The 10,392-nt window shown below is 47.7% G+C and overlaps 1 protein-coding gene and 1 pseudogene across 1 annotated transcript; both read right to left on the bottom strand.

The window, feature by feature from the left end:
* Positions 1-8,110: 8,110 nt before the first annotated feature.
* Positions 8,111-8,632, bottom strand: LOC110307244 (hydroxyacyl-thioester dehydratase type 2, mitochondrial-like). Its single transcript, XM_021179523.2, has one exon. It carries the CDS (start codon positions 8,607-8,609, stop codon positions 8,133-8,135), a length of 477 nt encoding a protein of 158 aa, XP_021035182.1. The 5' UTR covers positions 8,610-8,632; the 3' UTR covers positions 8,111-8,132.
* A 40-nt stretch (positions 8,633-8,672) lies between these two features.
* LOC110307245 lies at positions 8,673-9,189 on the bottom strand (annotated as a pseudogene).
* Between the last annotated feature and the right edge of the window lie 1,203 nt (positions 9,190-10,392).

Below are 10,392 nucleotides of genomic sequence, written 5' to 3' on the forward strand. Positions count from 1 at the left end.
GAGAGAGAGAGAGAGAGAGAGAGAGAGAGAGAGAGAGAGAGAGAGAGAGAGAGAGAGCGCCTAGGAAAAGGCCATAAGTGCTGGGCCCTTGAGGTACCTGGCCCTTTCTAGGACATTTGCTTAGCACCCACCTCTTTCAAGTTTGATATTCTTTTTCTTTTTGAGACACCTGAGGTCTCTCTACACAGCCTTGGCTGCCCTGGAACCTACCATGTAGACCAGGCTGACCTCAAATTCACAGATTCACCTGCCTCTGTCCTCTGAGTGCTGGGATTAAAGGCATGGCCACCGCACCTGGTACAGGTTTGTGGATTGTGACTTTACTCCAATACGTGTTCCTTTTGTTGCCTGAAGCCAAAGTGGAGAAGAGTTTCCTGCCTTTCTCTCTTAACCAGCGTTATTAATATGCTAATCTCTAGTCTCTAGTTTCCTGCCGACCTGGACCGAGTCACACATACTTCTTGTTGTCCATTTAAACCTAAATCTCATGTTAGTACCTAGAAGATAGATTTGCAGCAGCATCAACCCTCGTTAGTTTCTCTTCCCAATTGGCTGATATGAACAAAGCTCCTGCCTCGGTGTTTCACTACAGTGTTTCACTGTAGCCAAGTCTAACTTGTGAGGACTCCCGAGGCCAGACTCCTAAAGCCCCTGGTGATCATCCTAATGCAACCAGTTCTCCAAACCTTATTTTGTCATGTGCAAAATTGCTCACCACACCATATTATTGCAAGACTAGATGGCAACCTGGCCTATGCATGTGCCGAGCACAAACAGACATCCTGTATTCATGAATCCCACAGTGTCCAGAGGTTCCAGAGTGGGGCACACAAAATGGAGAGGCAGAAAGGAGACCTCCAGGAAGTGGAGGGATGCCTGGGACAAGTTCCCTGCAACCCACAGCTGGGTGTGGCCACAGCCAGAGAGGAACCCATAGTCAGAGTGCTGGCATACAAGAGCAAGTAACACTTGCGTTCTGCCTGTGTTATTGGACCAGAAAGATGGGAACATGAAGCCCGGTGACACTCACAATGCTGTGGACACTCAGGAGCACGAGGAACTGGACAGAAGTGTATAGGGGCGAGTTCCCTGACTCTGGTCCGCATACCACCAGATCCTGGGATAGTTTAGAGGACTGTTAAGAAGGAAGCTAACCCAGGCACTATGTGTGGCTCTCTCAGAGCTGTGCCATGCTCAGATGGGGAGGTGCCTCAAAAGGAAAGGAGGCACATAGCCACGAAGCTGCTCCCACTACACCAGAGAGAGAACCACTAGAGGGCTTGAGGTCAGCAGTCAGTAGGGGATGAGACAGAGCTGGTGACAGTGCTCAGAGGGTCCCTGCCCTGGGAACAAGCACATCCAGCTCTGGAAGATTGAAGGTCCCACACAGAACAGGAGGCATCCTCTCTCTAGCTTGAGGCTTCCGGCAAGTTCTGAAAGCCCTTTCTTTATTAGCGAACTAGAGAGACCACTCCATCCGCTCATCTCCTGTCCCAAACCAAACAGCAATGCATGGCAAGAGCCCAGCATGAAGCTCTCATCAAAGAGATAGCTACTCCTGGGGGGACGCGGGGGTGTATACGATTAAAGTACGTTGCGTACATGCATGGAATTCTCAAAGAATAAAATTTTAATTAAAAAAAGTAATAAGGGAAATCTCGAGCGGCATGGGCTGGGGTGGGGAGGAGGCACACTCAGCGGCTCCTGATTGGAGGCCTTTGAGGCCCAACATTCCATCCCTGGGGTCCAGGGGTGGGGGTGGGGCTCGCTTCCTCTGACTTCCTTCTATGGTCAGCTGCTTTTGACTACAGAAAAACACTCTACAGAGCCCATTAGTGGTAGCCAGGGTGTCCGGGGTAGCCTCATTCTGGGCCTCAGTTTTCCGGTCTTTGGGTACAACGGAGATGCTCCCTGGAACTTCTAGGCACTGCAGTCAGTGTGTTCTGATCCAGGCTCCTGCAGATGAGGGCAGGCTAGGGATGAGACGGGGGTGGGGGGGATGGCCCAGGGCCCAGGAAGGTTCCCTGGGGGTGTGCACTTCCAGCTCACCTTCGCAGCTCTGCAACAAGGCTTTCCGGATATTTTTAGGAAGCTTTGACACCTTACTTACTGGTTGCGACTCCCTAGCGCAGCTGACAAAGATGTGGGAAAGCTGCTCTGCTCTCCTGGGAGTGAGTGGGGGAGGGGTGTTAAAAATAAAGAAAAAAAAGTGTCCTCCTACCCCCCCCACACACACACACATCACGCTTGTAGGACGGACGCATTAATTGGGGGCATTTACCACATGCTAAGGGGTTCTCAGTGAGTAGCAGCAGAGCGACCTCTCACACACTTCGGTTCTGACGCCATCTCCTTGCAGATAGTGTCCATTCATCCCACAGGCTGAGGACTCAGTCAGTCCTATAACACCTACCCCACTCTACATGCCAATCATAAGCCTTAGGGGTGGGAGCACGTGCTTCCCCCAGCAAGCTATAAATCAGGGATTCTCACATCTCCTGCCTCGTGTTCAGTTAATTTGCTAAGACAGCTTACAGAGCTCAGGGAAATACTTCACGTAGGTTTGCTCACTTATTACACAGGATAAATGGAGGATTCAGATGAACAACAAAACAAGAGAGAGAGAGAGAGAGAGAGAGAGAGAGAGAGAGAGAGAGAGAGAGAGAGAGAGATGAACAGGTAGATTAAATCTTTCACCTACCCCCTCCTTCCCCTCACTCCTCACACTCCACCCTCACTTCCCTAGCCCCTCCCCCTTCATGCCCTCTAAGTTTTATAACCCATCAATTCTAGTTTGTGCTCATGTGGGGGCCACAGGCATCCACTGGGGCACGCTCAGCCTACCAGAAGCTACAGCCTTAAAGAAACTGTCCATCCCTCCTCTAGAAGCAACCAACTGTCCATTGCTCCTAAGTGAGAGATATAGGCTCATGTAAAATGTTGGCCTGATCATGTGCACAGGCAACCATGGATGCTGTGAGCTCATGAGCAATGCAGGCTGGACTGCCAGAAGACATTTTTTTCTCCAGTGCTCCCCCACCTCTGGTTCTTACAATCCTGCCTCCACCCTCCACAGTGTCCCGGAGCCTTGGTAAGGGTGATACAGATGTCCAATTGTGGCTGAGCATTGAGTGGGGACTGCTACCATTTCTCTGGTCACCTCCACCCCCATACCTCCTTATGGACAGCATCTGGAAGCTTCCTGAACCGGGTTCTTTTGGGTCCCTTAAAGGCTTTGCTAGGTGGTCTAACTGATAATCATCACCCATCAGAGACCAACTCAACCTTCAGCTCCTCCATCGTTCATAGCGGTTGGGGTCAGTCTTCAGTCACCAGAGTCTTGCCTGGTGATCAGCTAACACCCTGAGTCTGTCTAGGGAGTCATCACCTGTCATGTCATTAGTGGACAAAGGCATCCTATCACTCTACAGAGCCTGAAGATTTTCTGAGTTGTGTGACAGGGAATGAGACAAAAATACACGTATTTCTTATTACATCACAATGTAACCGCAGAGGCGCAGGGTGTGAGTGTTCAGAGTGTGGTATTTGGTGTGCTGGGTGACACTATCTGGCTGCTGCCGAGCAGGATTTCCTCAGAGTGTTCTGGAAGGACGCTCTTGTACATGTATGTATGTGGAATAGAAAGTGAAGACAACCGTGACGTCGGGGTATCATTGTTATCTTGTTTTGTTTTGTTTTTTTCTATTCCACTAAGTACCTATTGTGTTCTGCTATGCTCAGGCCCTGGGTTGTGAAGCTTGCTTTTTTTTTTTTTTTTAAGCAATCAGGACTTTTTTTTTTTAAGATTTGTTTGTTTGTTTGTTTGTTTGTTTGTTTAATAAAACTGTAGCTGTACTGATGTTTGTTAGACATCATGCGGTTGCTGGGAATTTGAATTCAGGACCTCTGCTCGCTTCCAGTCAGCCCCACTTGCTCCGGCCCTGCTCAGTCTGGCCTAAAGATTGATTTATTATTATATTCAAGTACACTGTAGCTGTCTTCAGACACTCCAGAAGAGGGCGTAAGATCTCATTACAGATGGTTGTGAGCCACCATGTGGTTGCTGGGATTTGAATTCAGGACCTTCAGAAGAGCAGTCAGTGCTCTTAACCGCTGAGCCATCTCTCCAGCCCGAAGCTTGCTTTTTTAATTAATTAATTAATTAATTAATATCATAGTTTCCCCTCCCACTTCTCCTAGTCCTTTCCCAACACCTCCCCCCTCCACTCCTCCTCCTTTTCTCTTCAGAGAAGGGGAGGCCTAACATGGATATCAACCAGCCTTGGCATATAAGTTGCAGTAAGATTAGGCATTTCTATTCTACCAGACAAGGCAGCCCAGTTAGCGGAAAGGGTCCTAAGGCAGGCAACAGAGTCAGGGACAGTCCTGTTCCTACTGTTAGGAGTCCCACATGAAGACCAAGCTACACAGCTGTTACATATAAGCTGGCTGTGTAGCCAAAGGTGACTTTGAACTTCAGATCTTTTTTCTTCTCTGCATTCCAAGTACTAAGATGAGAGACAAGCATCGCTAGACATAGTTTATGAGGTACTAGAGGTGGGTTATCCTAGGGCCTAGACAAGCACTAGACTAACTTATGAACATTCTCAGCGCAAGGCCCACATCTTCTACCCAGTCTTTTACCCCTCTATTTACTGTGCACCTGGTGCTTGCTCTGTGAATTCCCTGGGCCATGTTTTGGGAACTGAGATGAACCAAGACCCGCCCTTGGGGCCTTGAGTGGCAGATCCAGAAGAATGACAAAGAATGAAGGTAGAAACACATTGGAGAGATGGCTGGAGAGATGGCCCAGTGGTTAAGAGGACTGACATTTCTTTCAGAGGTCCTGAGTTCAATTCCCAGCAACCAGTGGTAGATCACAACCATCTATAATGGGATCTGATATATCACACCCTCTTCTGGTGTGTCTGAAGACAGCTACAGTGTACTTATAATGGAAGGCAGAGCTGTCCAGAGATAGGTGAGACCAGAGAGGTGACCCAGAGATGGCAGTGGATCAGACCCTGCTTGGAGACACCTGGAGGAGGGACTGGTTTCTGTCAGTCTCTTGTTCTCTGCTGCCCACTCCTTCATCCTTCATCCTGTGAAGACTGAAGAGGCCTTCAGACGTTGACATTGTCCAAAGCCTGGAAGCTCTAGCCTTCACCCTCCACACTCCCACATCACTTGCCTTCTCTACTGTTCTCAGCATTCAGTCCTCAGGGAAACAGGAAAGGAAGTAATGACTTGGGCTACCTGCCATGGGCACCTCCATGATGGGACCTGCAGGAGGTCCCAAGCTAGGACCAGGACCAGAGCTGAGCCTGGGCCTGAGAACTGTGTTTTCTGCTGAGTGGCCTTGAGTAAGGATCCAAGTGTCCTCCTCTTATCAAACAAGAAGAGACGTATTTAAGGTGACTTCTTTCCTGCCTATCTTGCTGTTAGCATAGTAGAGGTCAACAGTCTGATAAACACCAACACACTGCTATTGTTTTGCAGGATACGGCCTTGGGGAGTTTCATCAAGAGCAGAGCAGTTACCCCTCCCCCCTGGCATCCCACCTAACAGGACCCTATAGCTTCACCCAGCCTCTGCTTCCTGCTGGATTCTTGGCTAGGGTAACCAAGAAGATGGGCTTCTGCAGCCAAAACAGGACTGGGGAGAAGTGGGGAGAATAGATCTTCTGACCTAGATGTGGTCTTGAGTCCTGTCACCTGCTGACCCACCAATGGGATGGGAACCTAGCTAGACTCTGGCCCTACACCCCAGGACACTTGCTGAGATAAGCCCTGGAGTTGTCTTCTCTGTTTGCTTTTCCTGTCTGTGCTCATATCTGAGATACAGATACTCGTACCTTTAAGTTCTGTGGCTTCTTCTAGCCCCATCCACAGCAGCCAGGGGAGAGTGGTATTGTGCCATAGGTAACTGTCCAAGAGTAAGCTGACTCAGAGGGCCCCCATAGTCTTACTTCCAAGAATTCTGAGATTCAGGGTTTGATATTTCTCCTTTCCTCACATGACCTCTAAGAAGTCCTCCAAACTTCTAAAGGAGTTCATTTACAGTTTAAAACTGTGGTGCAGAGCTCAGTCAGGTATGAGAGAGATGAGAGCAGCAGGAGCAGCCTCCTGGGTAGAAGGCTGACGGCTGGATAGGAAGTGAGCACTGTGCCTGGGCAAAGCTTGAAGCAGAGACCTGGCCTGAGATAGTGCGGTTCATTAGTCATTTGCATGCCCAGAGAGACACTGAGAACAGGCCCTGGTCCTACCTTTGAGTGCTTAGGCAAGGCAGAGCTCATGAGAGTAGACTCGGGCCTCGTGTGGGAGCTGGTGGGGGAGTCAAGTGCTGAATCTCCAGCCTGCTCAGGAGGGCAGGCAGGGTGAGTCCTGGGGAAGAAAGCTTTCAGATAACTCATCTTCTGGAAGGATCACAGGGGTAAGCTTCGAAGAGAGGGTGGTAGCTCCCATGCCTAACCCAGTTTCTCCGTCATCAAAAAAGATCCACTAACACAGCCCCAAGCTTGTAATAAGAGTCCTTTCTGCATGGCTCCCCTTCAGTTCTGCTCTATTCCTGTTCTGACTGGCAGTGGCACAGACATTGACAAAGTCTGAACCTTTCCACTCCTCTTTACGCTCCAAGAGCCCAGATCTGCTCCTTAGCCTAGGAAACCCACTTGCTTACTTACTCTGAGTCCCAGGACACACCTTGACAAAGCATTCCCACTGACTCTGCTCATAGTGCCCCTCTGTGGACCCAAACTCCAAACTGCTAAAATCACTAGGTGCTCTCCAGCAGAGAAGTCCTTTCCCTCCTGAAAGCCTGTCTCCAAAGGAAATATTCAGTGACTCTGTTCTTTTTTTTTTTTTTTTACAGACACACACACATATATAATAGTTTTATTGTTGTTGCTTTTTTGTTGTTGTTTTTAAAGTAGATCCACATTTTCAAGAGAGGGAGAGAATTAGAACCCTTAAAACAGCGCCTTTGCATTCCAGATTCTTCCCTTCAGGTTTAAAATACTAACAAACAGATTGGCCAACTCTCTGAAAGATCAGCATGTTAACCTGTTCAAATGAAGAACAGCCAACTTCCAATTCAGAAAAGTCACCCCATTCACTCATTCACTCATGGAAGCCACATGGAAGGAGAACACTGGATAATATTTCTAGGCCCGGCCCTCTGATGAATTCTATGTTTCTATTATTTCCAACAATGCTGCAGGGCTAGGACTTTATATCACTGAGTCATGGCTGCATGTAAACCCCTCACCAGTAACAGCAAACCCCCTGAAGGGCAAGTTACAGAGAAATTTGAATTAAATGTCATTTTTTGTTTTTATTGGTTTGACAGGGTCTCTTTATGTAGCCCTGGCTGTTCTGGAACTTGCTATGCACACAGGTTAGCTTTAAATTCTGCCTGCCTCTGCCTCCTAAGTGGGAACTAAAGGCAAGCGCATCCAACAAAAGATGACATCTTGGTGTAAGGGATTATAAACCTAACCCAGAAGCCACTGAGAAAGGGTCTCAGAATTAGGTGTTCAAAGATGGCTCTACTTGCATTGCTGCAGTTAGTATACATGGTGGTATAAATTCAGCAAGAAAACTCCTCAACACTGCCACGGATGTTATCAAATACAAATATAACTGTTTGAAATTCTGAAAGTAAAACATGAAGATAGTTTTCCCAATTTAAAAAGACTTTTATCTTACTATTATTGTGTTTGTATTTTGCTTGCAGGTATGCGTGTAGTCTGTGTACCATGTGCAGGTAGTCTCGACACAGGCCAGACGGTGTTGCATCACCTGAGACTGAAGCTACAGTTGGGAGCCGCTGTGTGGGTGTTAGGAACTGAGCCCAGATACTCTGGAAGAGCAGCCAGTGACCCTAACTGATAGGCCATCTCTCCGGCCCCTCTCAATTGTTTTTCTGGTTGGAAAAAAAAAATCCAAACCTTGATAGATGATGAGATCTTGCACATATTTAAGTCTGGACAAACCATGCACCAATCTGGAAATCTCCCCTTCCACACACAGCTTCTGGGTGGACCAGCATTCCTTCAGGAAGAGCAACAGCCCACCTCCCCGGGTGTCATTTGATAATAAGAGCACAGGGCTTTAAATGTATAACTTTGTATTTCAGGATCTGGGCGCTCCCGGGACCATCACTTTAACCCAGCCTTCCATAACGGTCCTCTTACTTTCTATTACACAACAGGACACTGCAACAACAGCAACAGACTGCTTCAGCCGCTTCACTTCTGCAGATGCTAAAACCATCTCTCCAATATAGAGAGGAGCAGGAAATTTAATTTCCTGGGAAAGAAACACACAGCCTGGCCCTGGCATTTTGGTGCCCAGGAGAGCTGAAATAAGTCCATTTATCAAAACCCCATGAACAATTGTCTTTCCAAACTTGGAGTGTGTTGCAAAATCTTCACTTAAATGCAAAGGATTGGCATCTCCCGTTAACTCTGAGAAGGTAGCTACATCCTGCCTTGTGAAGGCTCTGCTGAGCTCTGCTCGGTCTCCAACTTTCATGTGCACATACTGAAAACACTGCCCTGCTGGTACCACATGATGTTGCCACAGTCTCCTCTGAAGCCCACTCCACATCTTCAGTATCTCCAAATGTCACCAACAGGGGCTTTAGCCTTCGTCTGTTTTCAAATAATGTAGACACCTAAAGACACCGTGGAGAGTGGAAGTATCTGGAACTGTAAAAGTATTCAATCCAATACTTGTTCCCTGCTATTGCCAGATAGTGCCAGGAGAAAGGGAGACACCTGAATCACTCTGAAGGCACACTTCTTGCTTTTATAGGCTCCAAACAAGGTCAAAGAACTCCATAATTTGGCCAGACCACTGCTGCATATTCTCAAGATGGCCGACAGTGTCTTCTCATCATAGATGGGAACATCCACAGGCAGAGCGGCACCGACCTCTCCAAACAGATCTTTCAGGGCTGAGACAAGGAGCTGTTTGAACTGTGCCACATTCAGTCCAACCCTATGTTCTTGAAACTCTAGACAGACTTTCATGTAGTGGTACTCTGAGGGGCTCTTGTAAACTACTCTTTCATATGCAGTCGCTGGCATCTTCCAACATGGGCACCTGCCCCGCGAGGCTAAACCGCCTCGGCCCAGGACGGAGAGGCTCACTGGAATAACCGCGTTCCTGACTCTTGCACGCCGCTAGAATTCGGCATGGGTCGGAGTTCCCACGCAGCAACCCTTGGCCCTGTTTTTGTGTCTTTTCTGTCCCTTGTACCTTCTCTTCAAAGGTCAGATTCGGGACTCTTCACAATCCGTACAATCCACTCCCCATAGACTGACCTACCCCTCACTCAAGTGTCTGAAAGAGGGGCACTGGATAGCAGAGAGACATTCCTGTTCACTGCCTGAGCCAAAACCAATGCCAAGCCCAGTAAGATGGGTTAAATGTGTATGAGGGACAAGGAAACTGAGGCACCAAATGGATAAAACTTGAGAGGAACTTCAAGGGGTTCAAAACAGTCCCTGGAGGTCGGATAGATTCTTCTCCCAGGTCTGTCCAACCTTTTGACATTGAGAGAAAACATTGTCATCTACAAAGTTCATGCTTAAAAGCCTCACAATTGAGTTACAAGATTACACTGCAAAAGCCCCTCTGGAGTGTCTGTGGCAGGGTGCATGGTGGAGTGGGAAGGGAGAGAGGGAGGTGTTGTAGACATGACATAAATATAGTACTCAGGTATGAAACCCTTTAAAACAAAAACCCCAATAATCTCAATTCAGGCATGGTGGTGCATGCCTTTAATCCCAGCACTTGTGAGGCAGAGGCAGACAGGTGAATTCCAGGACAGCCAAGGCTACACAAGGAAATTGCCTTGAAGCCTACCCAGTCCCCCACTTCAGAAAAAAAACAAACCTTGTGTCATAACATTTTTTGTAGTCCTCTTCATTTTTCAAGAGTACTACAAGGGTCCCCTACCTGATGTTTCCTTTCCAGGCCTCGGTTGCTATACAACTCCAGTCTGAAAATATTAAATAGAAAATTCCAGTAAGAATTTGTAACTGCTAAATTAAAATTATATCACAGTAATCTATTTCTTTATTAGTAATTGTCAATCTTGTACTGTGTCTAATTTAATAATTTAATTCTATCAAAGGAATGTATGTGTAGGATTAAAACCCCAGTCTTCATAGTGTGTAGTACAATCTGTGGCTACCGCGCTTCCCCTTGGGATCTCAGAATGTACCGACCATGGATAAGGGAAGGACACTAGGACAGGGCTGCCAGCCAGGCAATGGCAGCCTAAGAGGGACCCAACAGAAGTCAGTAGCAAAGACCCTCCACCAAAAGTCAGGGCAGGAGCCTTGCCCTCACTTCCAGAGAGAGAGAGAGAGAGAGAGAGAGA

The sequence above is a fragment of the Mus caroli genome, chromosome 12, assembly GCF_900094665.2.
Source record: "Mus caroli chromosome 12, CAROLI_EIJ_v1.1, whole genome shotgun sequence".
Taxonomy (NCBI): domain Eukaryota; kingdom Metazoa; phylum Chordata; class Mammalia; order Rodentia; family Muridae; genus Mus; species Mus caroli.